This window comes from Scophthalmus maximus, chromosome 11 (genome assembly GCF_022379125.1).
Source record: "Scophthalmus maximus strain ysfricsl-2021 chromosome 11, ASM2237912v1, whole genome shotgun sequence".
Taxonomy (NCBI): domain Eukaryota; kingdom Metazoa; phylum Chordata; class Actinopteri; order Pleuronectiformes; family Scophthalmidae; genus Scophthalmus; species Scophthalmus maximus.
The window spans coordinates 22,053,542-22,077,500 of record NC_061525.1 but is presented as its reverse complement, the minus strand read 5'-3'; the positions used below and the strand labels follow the sequence as shown (position 1 = coordinate 22,077,500).

Here is a 23,959-nt window from a genome sequence, read left to right as displayed (position 1 = left end):
ATTGGTTCTTTGTCACAGGTGATTATACATATATGAACACTAGTTATGGACAGTATATTCGATTTCTGTGAATACGTTCTTCTAAATATTACACACTGTAGCTTTAACTATCTGCATCTAATGCACAGCACAGATAAAATACACAAAAAAATTATACAAACAGATAAATATAAGTCGTCAAAAGTTTAAGAACATCCACATTTTCACAGTTTTCATAGATTTTTTTCCTACATTTTAAAGCAGTTCTGTTTAACTTCATATCATCAAAAACTAATAAAAAAAACATGTACCTTCATTAGAAAACAGGTTTTTTTCGGGTATTAAGATGCAAGAACATGTTTGTATTCTTATCCAAAATTTGTCTTACATTTATTCGTACTGTCAGTTCGTACGAACAGGCCACGTCGGATTCAACTCAAACGCTTCTATCTTCAGGAAAAATGTGTAAATATAAACGAGATGAATACCACTATATACTACATACTTGAACAGAAATCTCAAAATATGAAAACATTGGTTCTCCCGAATCGCTCGTACGCACGGTTTAAGAACAAACGTGTTCGTATGAGGCTCTTTGGTGTAATTTACAGCTTCTCTGCAGCAATAGAAGTAAATGAAGCCTTGACAGTTAATGTACACACATTTTATGGGTACCCCAACTTGATCACTTACAAACCATCCGTCTGAACAGACTGGAACAAGCAGTATTGTCCTCAGTAGGACGAAGAACTGTATGTTTCTAACAGGATAGCGAAGCAAATTCATCCCACAGCCAAATAATGAGCCAAAACATTTGAAGAAAAGAACCGGCCGGTGGATTGGATCACCGCCTGAAGCCTCGACTTACCATGCATGTTGTTAACACTGTCATGTCTGTTCCACTTCTCTCAAAAATATATTCATGGAGATTGGAGTCTGATCCACCATCTGTTTTACGACAATCTGGCTAAATCCAACGGAACTAACCGACTGCCACAAAGACAAAGTGAAAAGTCAATCGAGTGTCACCGACATTACCTCAGAGAAACAGAAGAAAAAAAGAGGAAGGATCTGTGCACGATTCCGTTTACTTTCCAATGCAAAGTGTGTCCCACTTCACACTTCTCTGAACACGCTGTTAACCCTTTGTCAGAAGCATATGGACAAGAGGAGGCCAACAGATTCACTTCCAAGTCCTGGTGTGTCTCGACAAAAGAATATTCACACTCTTGCATGAGACTAATTCCTTATCTGGAACGTAGTAACCTTCTATTACAAACTGAAACTGTTGTAATCCAAAACACGCCTTCAACTATAGTGGTTCAACAGCTTGAGAGCAAATCAGACACGCATCTTATGGGAAGGGAAGAAGAAGCATTTGCATCTCATTGTATATTCCGCCCTCTAAACTGTGACCAGCTAATGTTTGATTGAAAGCTAAGCGAAGCTAAGTTAAGATAAGATTTACCTGATCCCCCATTGGGTGAATTCATAATTGACACTGGAGCACATAAGTTTAGCAGCACATGGGAGGGAAAAATTAACGATAAAATAAAGTAGAATAGAGACAGAATCGAAAGGTAAATGAAATAAAATAGAAATACTATGCATCAACAATAACAAACACTATACTGTATATATACATATATATATATTTATATACATGATAACAAGTACTATATACAAACCATGGTATCGTATTTACATGTGACTGTGTGGTGTGGCCTTTTAGCAGATTTTTGGAGCTACTTTCCATTTTATATATATATATATATATATGGGTTAGTTAGGGATGTATTATAAAAAATATTTACATATACATATAAATATATCAGTTTTTTAAAGTTTTTATATGTATATATATAAAGGTATGTATATATATATAAAAACATGTAACTATGTATGTATATACACAAACACTTATATATACATATATATACACATATATATATGTAAGTAAGGGATGTATTATAAGAAGTATTTACATGTACATATAAATATATAAGTTTTTTACGTTTTTATATTTATATATATACACACATGTATCTATGTATATATATACACATACATTTATACATATATATATATATATATATATATATGGGTAAGTTAGGGATGTATTATAAGAAGTATTTACATGTACATATAAATATATAAGTTTCTTACGTTTTTATATGTATATATATAAATGTATGTAGATGTAAATATAAATATATATATAATATCAGATAATACAGCCCTGCAACCAAAACTGCGCAAGCGCGAGAGGAAGGGGAAGGAAGAAAAAAAAGTCGCCGGAAGTGTGCGTCACTTCCTGGCTGTGCATCTGACGTGGTCTAAAACAGTTTTGCACCGGTGGTGGATTTTCTCCTCGTCGTGTTGAAGTATTACCTGGTAAGAGCCGACAGACCTCAGGTTTCACAGCGACCCGCCGCGTCACTCACCGCCGGTTTGTCCCTCCTCTCCCCCCGTCCTCCCCCCGTCTGCTCTTCTGTCCGCTTTAATCCAGATACGCGGAGGCAAGATGCTGGACTTCTTCACCATCTTCAGCAAAGGGGGGATCGTGCTGTGGTGCTTCCAGGGGGCCGGGGTCAGCGACTCGTTCGCGGGGCCCGTCAACGCCCTGATCCGCTCCGTGATCCTCCAGGTGACAGACACGGCGACGTGCTCGCACCTCGGTGGTTGTTTTCGTTTAAGCTAACGCTAACGCTAACGCTAACGCTAACCGGTAGCAAGTGTTAGCTTGTTTAGTGCGCAACGTCTAGAAGCAACCTCTCTACTGTGGATCTGGAATCACATTTGTTATGAGTTAGATCTGAAATCACATTGAATGTGTTTCGAGGGTCATTTTGTGACGTTGGTAACAATGTGGGGAAGAAAAGTGAAGCTGCAGCATCCTCATGTGACACGAGCGTGTAGCAGCCCCTGTGTTGACATGTCAACTGTGTGTGTGTGTGTGTGCGCGCGCGTGTGGTTGGTTTGTGTGTGTGTGTGTGTGTGTGTGTGTGTGTGTGTGTGTGTGTGTGTGTGTGTGTGTGTGTGTGTGTGTGTGTGTGTGTGTGTGTGGTTGGTTTGTGTGTGTGTGTGTGTGTGGTTGGTTGGTTTGTGTGTGTGTCTGTGTGTGGTTGGTTTGTGTGTGTGTCTGTGTGTGGTTGGTTTGTGTGTGTGTCTGTGTGTGGTTGGTTTGTTTGTGTGTGTGTGTGTGTGTGTGTGTGTGTGTGTGGTTGGTTTGTGTGTGTGTGTGTGTGTGTGTGGTTGGTTTGTGTGTGTGTGTGTGGTTGGTTTGTGTGTGTGTCTGTCTCTGTGTGTGTGTGTGTGTGTGTGTGTGTGTGGTTGGTTTGTGTGTGTGTGTGTGTGTGGTTGGTTGGTTTGTGTGTGTGTCTGTGTGTGGTTGGTTTGTGTGTGTGTCTGTGTGTGGTTGGTTTGTGTGTGTGTCTGTGTGTGGTTGGTTTGTGTGTGTGTCTGTGTGTGGTTGGTTTGTGTGTGTGTCTGTGTGTGGTTGGTTTGTGTGTTTGTGTGTGTGGTTGGTTTGTTTGTGTGTGTGTGTGTGTGTGTGTGGTTGGTTTGTGTGTGTGTCTGTGTGTGGTTGGTTTGTGTGTTTGTGTGTGTGGTTGGTTTGTTTGTGTGTGTGTGTGTGTGTGTGTGTGTGTGTGGTTGGTTTGTGTGTGTGTGTGGTTGGTTTGTGTGTGTGTGTCTGTGTGTCTTTGTGTGTGTGTGTTTGTGTGTGTGTGTGTGGTTGGTTTGTGTGTGTGTCTGTCTCTGTGTGTGTGTGTCTGTGTGTCTTTGTGTGTGTGTGTTTGTGTGTCTGTGTGTGGTTGGTTTGTTTGTGTGTGTGTGTGTGTGTGTGTGTGTGTGTGTGGTTGGTTTGTGTGTGTGTGTGGTTGGTTTGTGTGTGTGTGTGTGTGTGTGTGTGTGTGTGGTTGGTTTGTCTTTGTGTGTCTCTCTCTGTGTGTGTGTCTCTGTGTGTCTTTGTGTGTGTGTGTTTGTGTGTGTCTGTGTGTGGTTGGTTTTTTGTGTGTGTGTGTGTGTGTGTCTGTGTGTGGTTGGTTTTTTGTGTGTGTGTGTGTGTGTGTGTGTGTGGTTGGTTTGTGTGTGTGTGTGTGTGTCTGTCTCTGTGTGTGTGTGTCTGTGTGTCTTTGTGTGTGTGTGTTTGTGTGTCTGTGTGTGGTTGGTTTTTTATGTGTGTGTGTGTGTGTGGTTGGTTTGTGTGTGTGTGTGTGTGTTACAGGAGCGAAGTGGGAACAATTCGTTCAATCACGAGGCTCTGAGTCTGAAATACAAGCTCGACAATGAGTTCGAGCTCATATTTGTGGTGAGTCTCTCAACTGCAAGTGTGTCAATCTCTGACTGACATCCATGTTGTTGTTCTTGTTGTTGTTGAAGACATTATTATGATCCTCCCCGTCACGACTCCAGGTGGGCTTTCAAAAGATCCTGACTCTGACGTACGTGGACAAGTTCATAGACGACGTGCAGCTTCACTTTCGAGATCTGTACAAGAACGTGCTGGAGCAGAAGGGAGCTCCGAAGCTGCTCAACAACAGCTTTGAGTTCGAGGACGACTTCAAGATGCTGCTCAGGTAAAGACGGACGTGCTCTTTCGGCACCTGCCAAAGATGAGATGATTAGGATAATTGTTGAAGATGTTTTCCCCCACTACAAGCTGTGTCATCGTCTATGGGATGTTTGAAACGGACTGACATCTCGAACCAAAACCTTTCTTGGGGGACGTTCTTAAAAGGCTTAACGTGAAAAGGGTTCATGTCACTCTAAGTGCCAAAGCAGCAAACAGTTCTCACCAAATTTCTCTCAGATATGCTTCATCATAAACACTTACACCTGTGGAAAAATGTAATCCGAAATCCAATAATCATGGACCTTATCTTACATTAAGCGCTTTCCTCTCCATAGAACTCCATTATAATGAAAAGGCTTAATGTGACTTAATGTAAGTTAACGTCAACAATTATAGAATTTCGGGTTTGATTTTTTTTGACAGGTGTAAGTGTTTATGACAAGACTTATCTGAGAGAGATTTGATGGTTATTGATTGCTGCCCCAGCACATTAAGTTACCTTCAGTGTTTTAGAACGTTCCCCCTTTCCCGTCCTGGTCTCACACCAAATGTTTCCCACGAAGGGAGGCGGAGGAGAGCGGCAAAGCTCGGAGCCCCGTCGCCATGCGGACCTTTAAGGAGTCCGAGAAATCCCAAAAAACTGTGAAGTCCATGATCGAGACGAAGGGAGGGGACAAGGGCAAGGAACCGGGTGGCAAGAAGAACAAAAATACCAAAAAAGAGGGTGAGTGCAACTGGAGGGCGGTCGATCTGAGACGGGTCTTCTCTAGGGGGGGCTGGCCGATCCTGATCCTTGATTTGATTGATTCAATCCTCTCCTGCAGCAGCTCCTGCAGCTGAGCCTGCCAAAGGTGACCAGGGGAAGGTCGCGTCCTCCGGGCAGAAGGCGGTCGAGAACGGCAACCAGGGCCTGAGCGCCGAGGAGGTCATGCAGAAGAAGAGAGAGGAATTCTTTCGCAAACGCATGGGGGGAACGGCACCTACTGAAAAACCCAGGTGAGAGGAAAGGGATGTTTTTTAAAACTGCCACTGGTCCAGATATATTTTGACTGTTTCACCGACAGCAGCGTCAGAACGAGCAGTCGTGACTCAGACTTAGATGTTAAAAAGCATTATGTGTTTAGAATGAATGCAGATTATAGTGCGACTATAGTTTTATTGGCTTGTTTATCCTATTCGAGTTAGAACTTTTTTTTTAAATAGTTGAGTTATTTTTTATCGTCACTAGAAATCCTAGAAAATAAACGATCACACTTTTAACTACAAGGCTTTGTCAGTCTTCCAGTGTAAATAATATCCAATTGCTTATTTCTATTTCGTTAAAGGAGGCGTATGTAGAGCTGCAACTAACGATTATTTTCACTATAGATTCATCTGTTGATTATTTTGTTGATAAAAACATTAGTTGTTTGGTCCGTAAAATGGTGAAAATGTCGCTCTGCTCTAAATGTTCAGTGAACACACCAGTTTCCTGCAGCTCCTCTTTCCAGCCTCTGGCGTTGTTCGGGGGGAGTCGAGACAAGCCTAGACCAAACCATATAACACACTAGAGGAAAGGGGAAAAAGCATGATACGTCCTCTTTTAATTCTGACCTGCTGTCATCTCGTAGTAAGTCTCCAAAGCCTCAGAAACCAAGGGAGAAGCAAAGGCGCGTCTGGGACATGGGCGGCAGCAGCCCCAAAGAACTGGACTACAGTGAGCAGAAGGGAGGCGTGAACAGCGGCGAACCGAGAGAGGAGGCCAACAATAACCCAGTATGTTTGCGCCCCCCTCCTCTACCTTTCAACCCCTACGAGGTTTCTAGCTAAAGAGACATCGGTGTTGGTAACGGCTGCTCAGGTTGAGGGTGTGACGCCAAACTTCTGTCCTGGACGTGTTTCAGGGAATGCAATTGAGCTCCATGGAGGGAGAGCTGCTGCCCATGGACTACGAGTCCAGCAAGGACGAGCTGGAGCTGGAGCTGGAAGAGGAGGAGGAAGAGGAAGATGATGAGAGAGTGGTTGTCAACAACACAAGAAAGACAAGGTAAGTGAATGCTTTGGTTCAATGTTTATTATACCATAACGTTATACAAGGGTGGGCGGTATTTCTGATATATATTTAATGTATCGAGGCTTGAGATGTATTAAATGACTGTATCGCGAATACCGCGATAACAAAATCTTCCCATAAAAATTTTGTAAAGGCATAAGACTTGCTTTGAAGTTTGAAATTATCCCAATAGAAACCATTAATGAACATAATTGAGATTAAAGACCGTCTTAATACAGACATAGGTTGCAGGGACTTCTAGAATCATCATACTGGTGTGATTGTATGCATCAAAGGGTTAAATTGTGCATTCATGAAGAGATTTAAAAATATCGTGATATATATCGTGTATCGCGATCTAACAAAAAATATATCACAATATTATTTATAGAACATATATCGGCCAGCCCTACGTTATACCTTTTTAAATCAGTCGCACCCCGAACGAGTAACCCAGCGTTGCTTTGTTTTCCCCTCAGCTCTAAAAAGGGCGGCAGTTTTGGGGGCATGTTTGGAATGCTGAAGGGCCTGGTGGGCTCCAAGAGCCTGAGCCCCGAGGACATGGAGCCTGTGCTGGAGAAGATGAGGGACCACCTCATCGGTATGAACTCACTCACTGTCTTTTATTCAGCGAGACGTCAGAGCGAACTGTCTCCCGTTCATTCGTTCTTTCTTCCGTCTTTTATCGTCCCGCAGCAAAGAATGTAGCAGCCGACATTGCCTCCCAGCTCTGTGACTCCGTGGGCAAAAAACTGGAGGGCAAAGTCATGGGCACGTTCACCAGTAAGTAACGTTTTTTGTCATATATATATGTGGACGATAGATCCTCCACCGCTAAGATGAGTTACAATGCAGTGTTGTTCTACTCTTGTGAGAGTCCAGGTCTACATTCTGGGAAACAGTAATGGCATTATCATAATGAATCCCCCCCCCCCCCCCCCCCCCCCCCCCCCCCCACTGGTCCACTTTGGCGATTGTACCACATTATTTCAATTCAGCCTAAAAGAAAATAAGCGGATTATGTGGAGTAGAGCTGCAACAGTTAATCGATTCATTGATTAGTAATCAACTACTTAATTAATTGGCAACTATTTTGATAATCGATTAATTGGTTCAAGTTGTTTTTATGAAGAAATAAATGTCAAAATTCTTATTTCAGCTTCTTAAATGTGAATATTTTCTGGTTTCCTTGCTCATCTGTGACAGTAAACTGAATATCTTTGGTGTTCAGACAAAATAAAACATCGTCTTGTGGTTTTGGGAAACACGATCAACATTGTATGACATTTTATTTACCAAACAACTAGTCGATTAATCGATAATTAAAATAATCATTAGTTTCAGCCATGGTTTTGAGCGAATAAACTAAGACCAGTTTCGTGACAAGATGCGCCTACTGTCACACGACAGCAATAGAGCAGTGGAAGAAGTAGAGGTTGCAAACCGAAAAACGAAACAACAGTTGCCTCGGCGACTTACCCATACACAACATGCTGTACACGCTTGGCAACGGAAAGAGGAAACACGCAGAGAGGTCTGCAGGAGTTAACTTTCAATTGGGGCAAGTTACCATAGTGCTTTGAATCCAGTTAGTTTCAGTGATGTGTGACACTTTTTGGAGACTGAGACAGAGAAAGTTGTTTGAAAACAATTTTTTCGGAAAAAGTCTGATGGAAACATATTGTTTCGTTCATAAAAACCTGTGTGCGCGTTTGTAGCTGTGGCCTCAACGGTGAAGCAGGCCCTGCACGACTCTCTGGTGCAGATCCTGCAGCCCAAGCGGAGGGTGGACATCCTGAGGGACGTGATGGACGCGCAGAACCAGCGGAGGCCCTTCGTCATCACGTTCTGTGGCGTCAACGGGGTCGGGAAGTCCACCAACCTGGCCAAGGTGAGTGAGGCGATAAGATAAGAAGAGGCTGGTGACTAAGTTCCCCAAAATCCAGCCCACTTTTTGGCAAGTTCCCTTTTTGTTCCTGTGGTCGGTTTACAGAAAGTCTAGCGTCGAGTTTGTGGTCAATTATAGCTCTGAGATAAAAATTACACTGTAGCGAGTACATATTTTAAAACATATTTAAAAAGTAGGGCTGGGTGATGTGGCCAAAAAAATGTTAGCGCCATAATACATTTCATATCAGTCGATACTGATAATTAGCAAAATACATTTTAAGTCATTGTTTCACATATGAATGGCTATGGATTTTTTTTTTTAGGGGGGGCAATATCGATATAAGGGATATAAATGAATCTGTCAATGATTCCTAAGATGTTGTTATCAAACCTTTATTACAAAAATGTAATTGAGGCTTGATATTTTAGTTGAACCATAAACTTTATCATAAATAAAAAGAGAAGACTAATACAACCAGATATATAGAACTTGAATTGAGAAAAGAAACAATTTGTTTTATTTTAAATGTAAACACAAATGTACGTTTATTCTGTATGATAAAAGATTTCATATCTGGAAACATAAGCGCAGACACCGATATATTGGTTGGGCTCAGGTAACTGTTCTACGATATGACATAAAAGTATGAAAGATCAAATGTCGTGTTGTCATGTGAACTGACCGTGACTCTGTCCCCGGTCCAGATTTCCTACTGGCTGATCGAGAACGGCTTCACGGTGCTGATCGCCGCCTGCGACACGTTCCGTGCCGGCGCGGTGGAGCAGCTCCGCACTCACCAGCGCCACCTGAACGCCCTGCATCCCCCTGAGCAGCACGGAGGACGGCTGGTCGTCCAGCTCTACGAGAAGGGCTACGGGAAGGACGCGGCCGGCATCGCCATGGAGGCCATCGCCTACGGTGAGAACACCTTTTCTTTCATATTGACCGACTATTTAACCGACGAGTGCGTACCTCGGGGTTGAAGACGAAATCTAAGGGAGTGTATGTAGTAATAAAGCCATGAATCTTCTGTGATAAGCGATAACGGCTCCGTACCTTTTTGTTTTCCATCCCTCCAGCCCGTAACCAGGCCTTCGATGTGGTGCTGGTGGACACCGCCGGGCGTATGCAGGACAACGCCCCCCTGATGACGGCACTGGCCAAACTCATCGCGGTCAACATGCCCGACCTCGTGCTGTTTGTCGGGGAGGCGCTGGTGGGCAACGAGGCGGTTGACCAGCTGGTGAGACCACAAACAAATTCAGACTTTCTTTGCTGCAACACATAAAAAATACAACCGACACAGAGGAGAAAGTCAGTTTCGCAAGTAACCAAACAAAAAAATCCTTAAATTCCCACGTTCATTTTAACAAATCATTTGCGTCCCAATAGTATGATCTGGATTATATATGGATTTGTCTCCAACAGAGGTCCGTCTCACATTCATCATGTTTGAACAGATGTTTCCTCCTCCCTCTTCACTTCATGCAAAGCCAGTGGCGTGTGAACTTGCTTGTGAATTTCCTTTTGCGTTCCTCAGGTCAAGTTCAACCAGGCTCTGGCGGACCACTCCATGTCCGACAAGCCGCGGCTCATCGACGGTATCGTTCTCACCAAGTTCGACACCATTGACGACAAGGTATTTAAAAAAAATAATAATTATATATATATAATTATATATATTTCTGCCGTTTAGTGAGTCATGAATAAAAAGCAGTCACAAAGCTAAAAGCACTTCTTCTCCTCCTCAGGTCGGTGCAGCCATCTCCATGACGTACATCACAGGCCAGCCCATCGTGTTCGTGGGCACGGGGCAGACCTACAACGACCTGCGCAGCCTCAACGCCCGGGCCGTGGTCGGAGCCCTGATGAAGGCTTAAAGTGGCTGCAAAGTTCTCCTCTTTTTCTTCATCATCGCTAAAAAATTATTAAGCCAACAACAACAACAACACACCGTTTCTGCCACACTGCCATGAGATGTTCCAGAGCCTGCTAAGCCTGTGTTCCTCATCCCCCCGTCCCGCCTGCTCTTACCTTCCTGCGCCAAAAACGAAGAACTTGTGTCATGGACGAGTGTTGCACTTTGAAGGACACGAGGCCAGAGGGAACCTCCCCCTTTTTTGCATCACTTTTGGGCCAAAACTGAAGAAAAAAAAAACACGTACCTCAGATCAGTTCCGAGTTTTTGAAAGCCGCATCTGAATGACATTGTAGCTGACTTAAATGGATCTAGGCTGTAATATGTTGGGTTTACACAGTTAAGACGAAAACAAAGCAAAAAGTCCTCCGCCCCGGCATCTCGTCAGTCAGTTTTCCACCTCCCCTCCTCTTTACGTAAATGGGGTCAGGCCCCTGAAGGCTGACTGGATGTGACACTTCAGCAGCTGCCGGCGCCTGAGGAAAGCTTAGTGACCATAGTGCCTATATATCTTTCCTTCTCCGGTCTCGTTAGTTAAAACACTTTCACTACATGGGTCACGAGAACCATGACATGACGGTTCAGGTCTGAAACTGCTCCCCCTAGAGGAGGGGATCTGAATCTGCCTACTACAGTCAGCCAGTTCAGTATCAGGTTCCACGGATGTTGTGCTCCCCCCTGTTAGAAAAGAAGAAGAAAAGGTTGTTAGGGTTCAATCTAGGCTGGTGCGTCGTAAAGTGGTGGAGTTCGACAACATCTAAACACGCTAACAACGTTGTCAGTACAACACGGAGACTACGACCCCGTCAGTTCGATTCAAAACACGTTCTGTTTAAATCTTTTCTAGTTCCTACAGGTTCTTTGCCGTCGTCACACTCTGGAGGAGGAGCCTTTTTTATTTATGTTCCTTGGTGATTTAAAGGAGGAAACATTCAACTCATCTCTACCCTCCCTCTCAATGTGTGGTACTGCATTATAAGAGAGAACAGAAGGTTGGGAGCTAATTTATGAGAATGTAAACATTTCTAAAATAAAGCTATTATATGTGATGCGTACAGTGGAACTGGTTTCTGTCGCGCAGCCTCCGGTGCGGATCGTTCATTAAGAATAACAAAGGACAGGACACGTGGGATACCAAAAGCTTTATTTTGAAAATAGCACATATAAATACTATGTCAGAAAAACACATGCAAGTATTAAAAAATACAAAAAAAAGAAAAAAAGGCTTATAAAGAACATTTTTATTTGAAGCACAGGAGTGGCAAAGTGAATGCTACTGGCAGAGTCGCTCTCTGCTGTGAAAACATCTTCTCCTGAACTTACATTCTCAAGGACAGAATCATAAGATCAACAAGTAACTGTCTGTGACAATGGTTTTCTTCTTTTTTTTCCCACCATTCCCATTCCCCCATCCAGTAATGTGCAAATCAAGTGTTCCTGGTTTCAGGGTTGAGCATGACAGATACAATCTTATCTCACATTCCATCAAGACTTTATTTTTTTCTTTTTCTTAATGTAAGAGCGTGGGGATGTGCGTTACAGCTGTAATCACTGGACAGTCAGGTCAAGGTGAGGAAGTCTGTTTACGGTGTCCAAAACCAACCAGCATCAACTTAAAGGTTTTCTCTGTGATACCCAAATGTTGGGGTTTCAGCAATATTTAAAAGGAGACATATAATGCTGGTATTCAGGTTCATAATTTTAATTTGGGTTGTTACAGTTAGACATACACGTATATACATACATATACATGCGCAAGTATATACAAAGGTATACACACGTACGTATATACATAACTATATACACGCATACACATACACGCATACGTATATACACGCGTATACTCTCATACGTATATATACACGCATACGTATATACATAACTATATACATGCGTACAAATATATGCCTATATACGTCTATATATACACATGTATAGATGTATATGACAAATGGTTATTATATGCCAATAACCCTTTGTTTGCACAGTTTAATTAAGACCGCCTGAGCATGGTTTAACTTTCACTAAGTGTTTCGACAGATCACTCGTGTTACCACCTTTGCCGCTAGGCGTACGTACCTCATGCACTACTGTAACATCGTGATCGGCCGGACTACTGACGAGACGTTTCAGGAGCAGAGTTTTGCTCGCTCTACTTAAGGCTTTTCAACTTTGCAGAACTTCTGCATTCATAAAAATCTATAACAAACTATAGGAAAAGGGGCAAAATTGAAAAAGCTTAATATGTCTCCTTTTAGTACAATTTAATGTTTGTCCTCTCCCTTTTTAAATAAAAACTACTGAAAAAGGAAGAAAAAAAATGGACATCTGCAAAAAGAATTGCCTTTTAGGTCTCCTACGGCCCCACAGTGCTCCTGGATTCCTAACTCCACCAAATGAAATCAGAATCGAGTGCTACACACGAGAGATACACTGATCTCTCGCCCAGAGGCGTGGAGGAGAACGACCTGCGTGCCTGTCAGGAGCGATTGTCTGGGAGCGGAAAGAGAAGGAATGGACTTGAGTGAGCAGTGGAATAACGCAGAGCATCATCTGAAACACGTGTGTGTGTGTGTGTGTGTGTGTGTGTGTGTGTGTGTGTGTGTGTGTGTGTGTGTGTGTGTGTGTGTGTGTGTGTGTGTGTGTGTACACCAGCGGGTCTCTCTTTGATTCTGAAAATCAAGAACAAGATGTCTTGGATTTTCTATCTAACCAGCATGCAGCGAGTGGAAAAGCATGAATCGCCGACAGGGCTTTTTTTATAACGGATGTTATTCTGGAACAGTGTCCACTGTCTGAAGTCAAAGAGAAGCAGCGAGTCCTAACCTTGAAGGAGACTTTTCTGTGTGTTGAAGCCATTCTGCTGCTCTTCCCCGTTTAGAGAGGGAGACCCTGTAGACGGATACAAAAGACTTACAGAACCAACCAGAAAATACGCTCTTACACAACTGGACTTTTTCCCCCCAACGTAATCCGCTTGTTCAAAAGGAAACATCTATTTAGCACTACATTTATTTCTGGCTGCCGAGTCACCGGTTGAGGTAGATGGCGGGCGGACAAAGAAGATGACTGTCACACCAGAGAATGGCGGTCTGTGACCGGGTTCATGCAACAAAAGCACTTTTGTTAAGATCCGGTTTTGATTAAAAATTAATAAACACATTCCGTACTAAACCACATCATAATTTTCCCCCCGACCTCAAGTATTGCGAGAGTATAAACACAACCATAAAAGTTTTATAATGCTGTGGTAACTACAAGTGGATGTTAGACTGCAAAGTCAAGTTATTTGGTGGGAAACATATGTTGTCTGTCAACATCTAACTGATTCAACAATATAAATTCTTTGGGACTCGTCAAATATATTAAAAAAATCTGGTCGCAATTAAGTTTCCCTTCCACACATAGTTGCTGTAATTTATAGGAGACAGGGTTTTGCCAGAACACATCCTCTACAATTAACAGTGAGGGGTCAGTCTCATTTCCCCTCACTTGGCCCTATACCCTCTGTTCTCCAACTCCACCTGAAGTCAGCATCTGACCACCCTAGGTTTGAAGGGGTAGACAACCCCCACCCCTTGATCTGCAAAAGAAGTGGGACACCCTACCCCATGCGGTAACGCGCAAAAACGGAGGGGTAGGGCCAGGGATGGGCGGTTTCTCGAATATGAGATGTATTAAATGACTATATCGCAAAAACGTGATGCCGCCGGCATACGACTTACTTGGTCTTTTTGCCTGGTTTGAATAATACTTTTTTGCATCAAAGGGTTAAACTGTGCATGTGGGGAGATTTAAAAATATCGCTCTTTATATCTTGTATTGCGATATTATTTAAAGGCCATATCGCCCAGCCCTAGGTAGGGGCGAAGGGTAGGGAAGTGGGACAGGGCCAAGGGCTAGGGAAGTGGGACGGACCCAAAGACAAAGTGAACCGTGCTCAGCTCTCATCGTCCTCACCCCAGCCGTTGGTGGCCACGTCGCGGTTGCAGATCTCGTTGGCCAGCCTCTCGAAGTACTCGGGCAGGTCGGCGTACTCGTCTCCATAGGAGATGACCTTGATGCCCTTGTCCAGCATGTTGTCGCGCAGCTTCTTGAACTCGCCGACGTCCTCGCGCCGCACCAGCATGAAGTGCTCCAGGTCCGACTTGTGCTTGACCGCCTCCAGGAACAGCGCCTGGAAGGTGGTGTCGTCGACCGTGCGCCCACAGCCGAGGAACACGAACGACTTGGTCTCGTACAGCTTCTGGATCTCGCGCTGTCGTAAAACAAGGGGGTAATAATGTGTGTTAGTTCTCTCTGCACTAAATTCTTAAGGTTAGAAACACGACAACCTGTTGAGAACAGCGCCGACTCACCATGACCTCGGTGTTCCTCAGTACATTCTGGTAGCCAGCAGGGTGCAGTACGATCCCACTGGGGTTGGTGTAAACACCGTGGATGTGCAGGACACTTAACCTCCGTTTCTCCTGAGCCCACTCCAACACCTAGACACACACAGAGAGACACACACACACACACACACACACACACTTTACAGTCCGCTGCACTCAATCCTGTTCTGGCCGGGCAGGGCGTAAAAACCACTGAACAGCAGTGAGAGGATATTAGCCCTGATGGAGACGGGGCATAAATACCAGGACTGAGAGGCACGGCGACGGACGTGGTTCCTTAGAAAAACTAAATTCCTGCAGCTTTGTGCTTTAATTCAAACATAATCAAACTGACTTTTAAAGTAATAATGACCTGGGACATAAATGGGATGATTGGACGACTTGTGAATGTTGTGAAGAAACTGGTCAGGAGGGAAACTTTGGAGAAAAACACATGCATCCTTCCCACCAGAGTCTATAACCGAGAGCAAATATTGTTTGATCAATAAAAGTCGACAGCAGCTGAGTAACGGCTGTAACTTTGACCCTCCTCCTGCCGTCGCAGACAAAAGACTTGTTTCTCCAAAACCAAAAGGCAATGAGGAACTTTGTTGAGATATTGTCTTAGATGTAAATCTGACTTATTTCAGGCCCATGTGTGTTAAATATATAACAATTCAACATAAATGCATACACACACACAAACACACATAAAATCCATACTTTGCTGACCTTTGCACTCATTTCAAAAAAGCCGACTCGGTTGTATTGCGATGGGTAAAGAACAATTAGCAGCTGGTAAAGGTCAGTGGGTTACTGCGCTGACTTTGGTACAGAAGGTTGGGTTTTGATTCCCTACCTGCATCTTTGATTGTAAGTCGCTTTGGACAAAGGCATCAGCTAAATGAAAGTAACGTAATTAACGCCCTGACACGTGAGCGAAGCGCAGGTCTTACCTTCTTCTCGTCCGTCAGGTCCAGAGACTCCAGCTTGGTGCCCTGGTGGGCGGCGTAGATCTCCAGCAGGTTGTCGAAGTTGGTCGTGAGCACCAGCGCGCCGCTCTCCATCAGCTGCAGCACCGAGCGCAGCAGGTGCTTCCCCGCGTGCTCCATCTTGCACTCCAGGTCGTCGAACACCTCGTACAGACAGTCCTTGAAGAACGTGGACCGCACATTGCCCGTTCTCTGTAATACAATTTTAAAAAGACAAATGGCAAATTCACTTAAAGTCATAAGTTTATGATTGGATAAAGCACCTTAACTAATCATTATAAGACTTCACAGACATGTGCATGATGTATTCAAGACCAAATGCACTGCCTGCCTACTTAACATGATAAAAGCTGTAAAAGGGAGATGCAGTGGATTAACCAGCAGCACTGGTATCTAGGAGCCAAGACTAAGTAAAACACATCTTGACACGTTGGCTGTTGTTGGAACGTAAAACGCATTTACAGCCTCTTGAGTTTTTGCGGGGGAAGGCTGGAGCCAATCCCAGACGACCACCCGTGCTTGGGTTAAAAAAAATTCACCGAGCGAGTGGGAGCGTTGATGATTGAAAAGATGATTTAATCATTTCAAGATTGAAAAAAAACAGTGCTTCCCACAGCAGGAATTACGTTCCTGTCGGTGTGAACTGTGCATCGCCAATTTCCCTAAGGTTTGCGTCTGAAAACAGCTTCCGGATAACGTCTTTCTCTGTAACGTGCACATCTACAGACCCTGCTGTTTATTTTCTAGGGTCTGAGACCTGCTCTAACTTTCTTTGGTGCCACTTGTTGTTTTTGTATCACCTTAAAAATAAAAAGAATAAACTCTCATACCACCAAGGGGATTACAAGTGACTGCACAGTCTGACCTGGCAGAGAGCCTGTTGTAAAGGGGAAGAAGAAAAAAAACAGGTCGGAAGAGTCGAGCGGCTAAGAATAACAAAGAGTACTAGTGACCAAGGTGATGGTGGCGCAGGGAAATGCTCCCGCTGGCTTCCAGAGATTATGGCTCTAATGGGCTAAAACAGTCGGGAGTCCTTTCCACAGGAAGGAGCTCATTATCTAGGTCTAGTGTCTGCAGCACCGATCCCGATCACCGTGTCCTTGGACCGTCTCAGCGCTTACGTTGTAGCCAAAATGGAGCTCCAGCGCCAGTGAACTGCTCTGGTTACATATGTGAAGGTTCTCAGTCGTCCAGGTCCTGGATTTTATTCTAAGTTGTATCCTTTATCCCTGGATGTGTAAAGTTAGTACAATATACATATACACAGTTAATGTTTGTACAAGGAAGCCTGACTATATTCTTTGGAAATTTAGTTAGTTATTTGTTGTACAGTATGTTGTTGTATGACCTGCATTTTTGTATGCAGTACATATACATGCAGTATATATACACATATATTTGTTATTTACTGCTCCTTCTCTAACGCATCCTTGTTTTGTTCTTTGATGGAATCTGAGTGATTTATACGTTTGTGTTTTATCTTCTGTGTATTTATCAGATTTTTTGTTGTTGTTGACAAATCTGCAGAAACCTGAACACACTTGTCTCTGGTTCAATTCACATTTACTCCACTGGACCCTGTTAACATCTCTCGTCGAGATAAACCAACCAGTTGGCGCGCTTTGAATTTAACTAGCCTTTTTTTTGCCGAGGTCAAAAGGTGAGAGAGGATTTTTAAAAATAAAGTCTAATTTGAGTCGTAACTGCAGATTATCCTCATTACCTGACAGCGTGTTGCCAAAATCCATCCGATACACAAAGTCCCATGAAGTGATACTGGAATTTACTGGAACTGAGTGCAGTTTTCTAAAAAAAAAAAGGAGTATTTTGATATTAGGGGGCAGGCGCCTCGCGACGACCAACATCATCATGGGATTAAACACTACGGCTGACACACAAAGACGTGCCTTTTTCTCTCGGACGGCTCAGGTCTGAGTGATGACATGTGAAAGGGGGAAAAGGGAAACCTTCTTTGGTGAATGTAGCTGCTACGAGCTCACGTCCCTCAGTTGTAACTTTACAGCACGCTTGCCTGTCTGTCCGAATGGAAAATCTGGGGGAATGGAGAGACGGGGTTGTTTGGTGTTTTTGCCCCGCTCTCAGCGGGCTCGACCCCCGCTGCGTCTGTGGCCGACAGCAGCGGGCCGGTGTCTGCGCGACTGTGGATTGAAATGAACATGACGGATGGAGCCATAAAAAAGGCGCATGTTTGTTCCCTTTGTGACGGCGGGGCCGAGGGGGTTGAAACAAAGCGCGTACGATCAGTGTCGAAGGTGCGATGAGACATGACTAACACAGGAGGCAAACGGCAATAAGGCTTCCATCTGCCAGCCCTGCCACGGAACGGACCTATCCAACAGAAAGAGACTGGGGTTTTATTCGGAAAACCAAAAAATATTTTCCCCCCTCACCATCAGCAGCAAAAGTTTTCTTGAATCTTTTATCGGGATTCTTTCATTTTGTTTTACCCGAAGGCTTCTTTTTAACTGAGTTGGTCCCACTCTCTCTCAGGTGATGCGTTTATTTTAGTTTCGGTCCTCTCTGCTGTCACATGGTGTAAAAACTGTCTTGAAATTACAAATCCTCCTTTGTCCTTTTTGATACAAACTAGTGCGCTGACTAGAGATGCAACGGTATGAAAAATAACATCATGGATATAGGGACCAAGATGATCACGGTTATCAGTATTGTCACTGTATTTTTTATAATATGATAAAAACATAAACCTCTCAAAAGAATGGCTCATCGTTCTACTATTTTGATTTCTTGAAAAAGATCCATCTCGTGCAGAGATGGGCCCGTTTGATTCAGCTTTACAAGCCAACCACCATGAAACAGTCAGATTTAAAATAGAACAAAAGTTTCATCGCTCTGATTCAATTATTTGTCCTCACTAACGATGCTCCCTCTCTGCATTCACTCTGTAGCTCACTCGAGCACAGGTTCTCTTAAAGAGTCGAGCATTTGGCGGCGAAAGAGTTTGGTTGCTAGTACGTACATGTTTGTGACGTTGTAGTGAACTGTTGTGGATGAGTGACGCCGGCCTGTGGATGAAGGCACAGATGAGTGAAGTATAAAAACCCGATTATATCCGGGTTACGGCAAAACCCCCGGTTTCTCAAACGCCATGTAAACACCTTACCCAGGCTAAAAATCTGAGTTCTCATCATACCTCAGTTAACAGACCTAGATAACTCCTGTAGTAACCGGGGTATTCGTGCATGTGTACACCTTGACCGGGGTAAACTCGGGTTACGGGTCTGCGCATGCTCCGTAGGTTGTAACTGCCCCGCCCCCAGTAAGCAGGAGGCGACGGCGCAAAAAACAACAGCAACAACACGAAGCTTTACCTTTAAACCCGAGGACTTTGCCACGGAAAGGTAACGTCACTAAGCCGTAGGGAATGTACGAAAAGTACAGCGACGGAAAGTCGTCCCTGTTCTCGTCCGCTCTCCATGTTGTTGTGATTTTGACAAAGTTCAACCAAAAAAAAAAAAAAAAAAAAAGAGCCTTATTACGACAGAGCGCCATCTCCTGTAACGGAGACAGAGCTACTCCCGTCATTCTTCCCCGCTCATGTTGATGGGGAGAACTTTCTGTACTGGCTTGCATATTCACTTAACCCTGGTAAAGCCGTTCCCCGGTTAGTGAGAATATAGACGAAATCCTGTTCAACTCGCTCCGTGTTCAAATCGCACCAAATCTGACACTGCACTTCCTCAGGTCTTTAACACACATGCATGTCATGTCAGACAGATTCCTCGCAGTGGAGTTCGATATGTTTAAATTCTAAGAGCAGGACCAATTGAAACTGCCTTTTAACATGATCAGTCACGGCCTTAGTTTGCTCATAGCTAATGTATGGGATGTGCACATTACACGGTGGTTTGGGGTGTTGGGTTGCGGTTTTCTGGATGCTACGTTTTCATTTCTGCTTCGGTAAACTTGTCATTTGAGGTTTGATGCAGAAGTTAGTAGGAACAAAGTGACTGAATAATATTAACATTTAAAAGTAGGCGATTGCATCCTTAACCATATTTTTTGGGAAGTTCTTACCAACGCAGGGTTCGGTTTGTTGATGACGAGAGATGTGTGCTACTTTTTTGGCGCGTAATTCTGGTTTGTTTGCTGAAAATATACAATAAGCCTCAAAGTGGTTCAGATAGCCTGCAGGGCGTTTTTTCTTCTTCTTCTTTTTTCAAAACATTAGAATCAATGAGAAACAGAAAACTGCTGCATGTGTCATTAATTCAACGTCAACTGACTAAAGCCCTTTGTCTGTAATGACCAAAGTTTCATGGAAGAACAAGCGCCGCAAACAAACCTGGTGTCATCAGCTACAGGCTTTTTAAACAGGATAATGCTTCAGATGCCATATCTCGATCCGTGTAAGTTGAAACAAAACGTCCCTGGCTGAGGGAAGGACAGGGAGCTGGAAAGTCTTATCTGCCATGTGTTGGTACATGTGCGACAGGATGATGTAGACAGGAAAGGCAAAGGGGGGGAGGGGGGAACAAGGTTTAAGTCTTACCGGGGAAAGTTTCTGAATGAGGTCGTGGGCCACATGCACCAAGTTCTTATCTTCCTGCATGTGTTTCTGGAACCGCCGACTTTCCTCCTCCTCCAGCAGGTCAAAGTCGTTGGCCGCGTCGAGCAGCGCCTGGATGAGGCCCTTCCAGGAGCGGAGCGCGGGGACCTGGGGGGCCACTGCGGAGCTCACCCCTGTGCCGATCACAAGGACCAGCTCGGGGGCTCGCTTGGTCTTCAGGCTGGGCAGCAGTTTTCTTTTTGGGGTAGGGGGGCAGGCAGAGATTTGAGTGAGTGATGGACGGCTCCAAAGACGGCGCTTCTCGAAAAAGGTTAAACAAACCATTTTCGAGCACACTAGCATCACGCAGTGTGGAACGAAAACCTGCCGCGATTCATGCTGCCTTCACCTGCTAGTCGGAAGATCCTACTTCCCCACTTGTGAAGTTGGAATAACGAGAATGTCACGCTTGAGTGCTTTGTTGTCGGAGCGAATTCAGAAATTGGCGAAATGGCTAAAATCATAAATTTGCACCGTGCTAGCAGACTGTAGTCCATTTGTTATGGACAGAATGATAAATGACATTGGTCTATATAAAGTTAAGTGTACATGGAGATTACAGATTAAAATGATGTACACAAGCAACAGTTAGTACTTGTTGCACCGTTAAGTATTCGGTACCATCCATTTCGCCATGTTGAAAGGGTTCTGGTCACCCCAACTCGGGTGTCAAAATTATCTCAGAGTTTCCCCACTCGTACTAACGTCTTGAGGAGGGCGTTCAAGTGCAAGTTGGCCAGTCGTATTCAGCATAATTCAGATAACACATGATGGCAGCATCAATACTGGCAAAACTTTTAAAATCAGCCCTGTTGACAAAATCTATAAATGAAAAATGTGCCCCCAGGCCTACCTGGGCTTTTTGGCGTTCGAGTCTGCATCCTGAGGATCGGCCGCAGGTCGCTTCTCAGTTTTCACCGCTACAACGGAGGCCATTCAGCTCCTGCAACAGGACAGATGATCAACCACATGCTTTGCGCCCCCCCGAAAGGCAACGATGACTCATTTTGCACAACAAAAAAAAGTCACAACACAACATTGCTTCCAACTTGTCAACAATACTGCTTTCCTGCTAAACGCAGTCACATACATCATTAACATGCAAGCGGGTGACGGTTACATGTGGAGCGTCGCTCTGCTGCTAACCATCATCTTCATCATTAATTCGTCTGTTGATTATTTTCTAGATTAATCGATTCGTTGTTTTTGGTTCCGTAAAATAGTGAAAAAAATGTTGATCGTGTTTCCCCAAAACCACCAAGACGATGTTTTGTTTTGGCCACACACCAAAGATATTTAGTTTTACTGTCACAGAGGAGGAAAGAAACCAGAAGCTGAAATCATTGAATTTTGAACTCTTGAACCGATTAATCGATCATCAAAAAGTTGGCGATTAATTTAGTAGACAACTCATGTCAGACAGGGAATTATAATAATACAGGTCCAACAAAAACAAAAACAAATTCTGAAAAGCGGATTCAACTTTTTCTCGCCAAACTCAATCATTTTATCATTTTACAAACAGGGAAATCATATTTAATTTCCTTACTGTCAGCACTAAGGTCTGATAACATACTGGTAGCCACTGTAAGAGAAGAAAAAACATCTCTGAACAGACCTGGTGACTTTGTGCACAACAGCTTCTGTTTTGTTTTCTCTTAACTTCAACTTAAATCAATGCCCCTCCGCTCCAACTTTTTAGATTTTTTAAAAACATTTTGTGTTGTGTTACTGATACCTGTTGCTGCAACAACAACGGATCAAAAAAGTTCCTCTTATCTATGTAATCAATATGCTGGAAGTAAATCCTTTAAAAAAATAAAATAAATTCAATCCTGTTGAACATCACTCCTCTTTCTTTAAACATTTTGATAGGTGTGTTGTGTTACTGATACCTGCTGCTGTAACACTGGATCAATAAAGTTAATCTTCTCGATCTAATCAATATGTTGGAAGTAAATCCTTTAAATTTTTAAAAAAAAATTCAATCCTGTTGAACATCAATCCTTTTAGATTTTTCTTTAAACATTTTGTTAGGTGTGTTGTGTGACGGATACCTGCTAATGTAACACCGGATCCATAAAGTTCCTCTTATCGATCTAATCAATATGCTGGAAGTCAATTCTTTTTTTTAATATAAATTCAATCCTGTTGAACATGGATCTTTTTTGATTTTTCCTTAAACATTTTGTTAGGTGTGTTGATACCTGCTGCTGCAACACCAGGTCAATAAAGTTAATCTTTCTACCTAATCAATATGCAGGAAGTCAATTCTTTAAAAATATATATAAATTCAATCCTGTTGAACATCAAACTTTTTCGATTTTTCTTTAAACGTTTTGTGGGGTGGGGTGTGTTGATGCCTGCTGCTGTAACACCTGATCAATAAAGTTAATCTTTCTATCTAATCAATATGCAGGAAGTCAATGCTTTTTTCTTTTTCTTTTTTTTTACATATAAATTCAATCCTGTTGAACATCAATTCCTGACAGGACGACCTACAAGTCGCTTCGATGCCAACACGAGCAGTTAGCACCGGGTACCTCACTCACCTTTGACGTAGGTAAAAGTTGACGTCCACAAACGCGTGTTTCTAATTTCCAAAGGTAGAAAAATCCTTTTTCAACAGTCTGGTGTCGACGTGAACCACGGTAAGCGGCTCTGTGTGTGTGTGTGTGTGTGTGTGTGTGTGTCGGCGCTGCGGTGCTAACCTGATGCTAACCCGTTGTGGTCGGTTAACCGGTTCGGTTAGTTAGTTCGCCGACGCGAACAAAAACAACAACCTCGCGTTTTCAAGCTAACGAGAGTTCGCCGTCGAGCTAACTTCGGTTAATCGGTCTCGCTGTCCGTTTGTTTGCTTGTTTGTTTGTTTGAAAGCCCCGGACTGCTACTGTGTTACCGGCGCATTCTTACAAAGTAACGTCAACAAGCTGTTCGAACAAACGTCTGGCGCGCTGGTCCGCCGCTGCACGACGGAACACTCGGTCGACTCTCCTGCCGGCGGCGGATCTGAACATCGTCCGTCTGCGTCGAAGTGCAGCGCAGAAGAAGAGAAAGTCGCGCCGGTAGTCTCGTGGTGCCTTCAGGTGCTCTCCCGAATAACCAGCGGTTGGGTTTTTTCCCCCCGCATGAGACGTGTGTCTTACACGTCATGACAAAAAAAAAGAAGAAAAAAAAGACAACTTTTTAAAAAACGATTAAGACTTACTATAAATATCAGAAATATTATTTATTTTTATTATTAAGTCATTCTGATATACCATGTCATATATCATGTTTGAATCTGCTCGCCGTATTTATTCAATCAACCCAGTTTGCGAAATATATAATAATACAATACTCATTATAGTCTTTGACCACCACGTATATCAAGTTCGCTTTATTTGAAAAAAAATCTCTCTTACTGATATTGTCAAAGCGAAGAAGTGAAGATTTCAGATTTACAAGCAGCACGCGAACGCAGCAAATACCCAGATCCTTTCCGACGGTGTGACGTCAGAAGGAGGTCAAGAGGCCACTATGTAGACAACGATGTACAGTAGATAGATAGATATAGATTGATAGATAGATGTACACATTAGAAAATACAATTACAGCAAAACTACACAAG

General features: G+C 43.4%; 3 protein-coding genes across 6 annotated transcripts in view; 1 reads left to right on the top strand and 2 right to left on the bottom strand.

The window, feature by feature from the left end:
* Window positions 1–1,349, bottom strand: part of LOC118299005 (toll/interleukin-1 receptor domain-containing adapter protein) — a 3,484-nt gene extending 2,135 nt beyond the window's left edge. The window contains exon 1 of the mRNA XM_035622314.2: window positions 848–1,349. Coding sequence (XP_035478207.2) covers window positions 848–854 — 7 coding nt within the window. The 5' untranslated portion in view covers window positions 855–1,349. The remainder of the gene's footprint in view (window positions 1–847) is intronic.
* Window positions 1,350–2,241: 892 nt separating this feature from the next.
* Window positions 2,242–11,445, top strand: srpra (SRP receptor subunit alpha). 2 transcript variants are annotated; one of them, XM_035622310.2, is made up of 15 exons: window positions 2,242–2,373; window positions 2,489–2,626; window positions 4,208–4,291; window positions 4,396–4,559; window positions 5,119–5,279; window positions 5,383–5,551; window positions 6,166–6,310; window positions 6,439–6,581; window positions 7,067–7,188; window positions 7,284–7,370; window positions 8,306–8,478; window positions 9,183–9,396; window positions 9,558–9,721; window positions 10,019–10,117; window positions 10,230–11,445. In XM_035622310.2, exons 2-15 carry the CDS (start codon window positions 2,504–2,506, stop codon window positions 10,356–10,358), a joined length of 1,977 nt encoding a protein of 658 aa, XP_035478203.2. In that variant the 5' UTR covers window positions 2,242–2,373; window positions 2,489–2,503; the 3' UTR covers window positions 10,359–11,445. The 2 variants fall into 2 exon arrangements, with proteins under 2 accessions (XP_035478203.2, XP_035478202.2); XM_035622309.2 differs by having other exon boundaries at window positions 5,380–5,551.
* Window positions 11,446–11,523: 78 nt separating this feature from the next.
* On the bottom strand, window positions 11,524–23,412 carry fam118b (family with sequence similarity 118 member B). 3 transcript variants are annotated; one of them, XM_035622311.2, is made up of 9 exons: window positions 23,061–23,397; window positions 22,902–22,942; window positions 21,203–21,292; window positions 20,293–20,545; window positions 15,726–15,953; window positions 14,755–14,883; window positions 14,357–14,654; window positions 13,223–13,288; window positions 11,524–12,889 (listed from the first exon to the last, which is right to left on the bottom strand). In XM_035622311.2, the coding sequence occupies exons 3-9, from the start codon at window positions 21,283–21,285 to the stop codon at window positions 12,876–12,878; spliced, it is 1,071 nt and encodes a 356-aa protein (XP_035478204.1). In that variant the 5' UTR covers window positions 21,286–21,292; window positions 22,902–22,942; window positions 23,061–23,397; the 3' UTR covers window positions 11,524–12,875. The 3 variants fall into 3 exon arrangements, with proteins under 3 accessions (XP_035478204.1, XP_035478206.1, XP_035478205.1); XM_035622313.2 differs by lacking the exon at window positions 22,902–22,942 and having other exon boundaries at window positions 23,263–23,412; XM_035622312.2 differs by lacking the exon at window positions 22,902–22,942.
* Window positions 23,413–23,959: the final 547 nt, after the last annotated feature.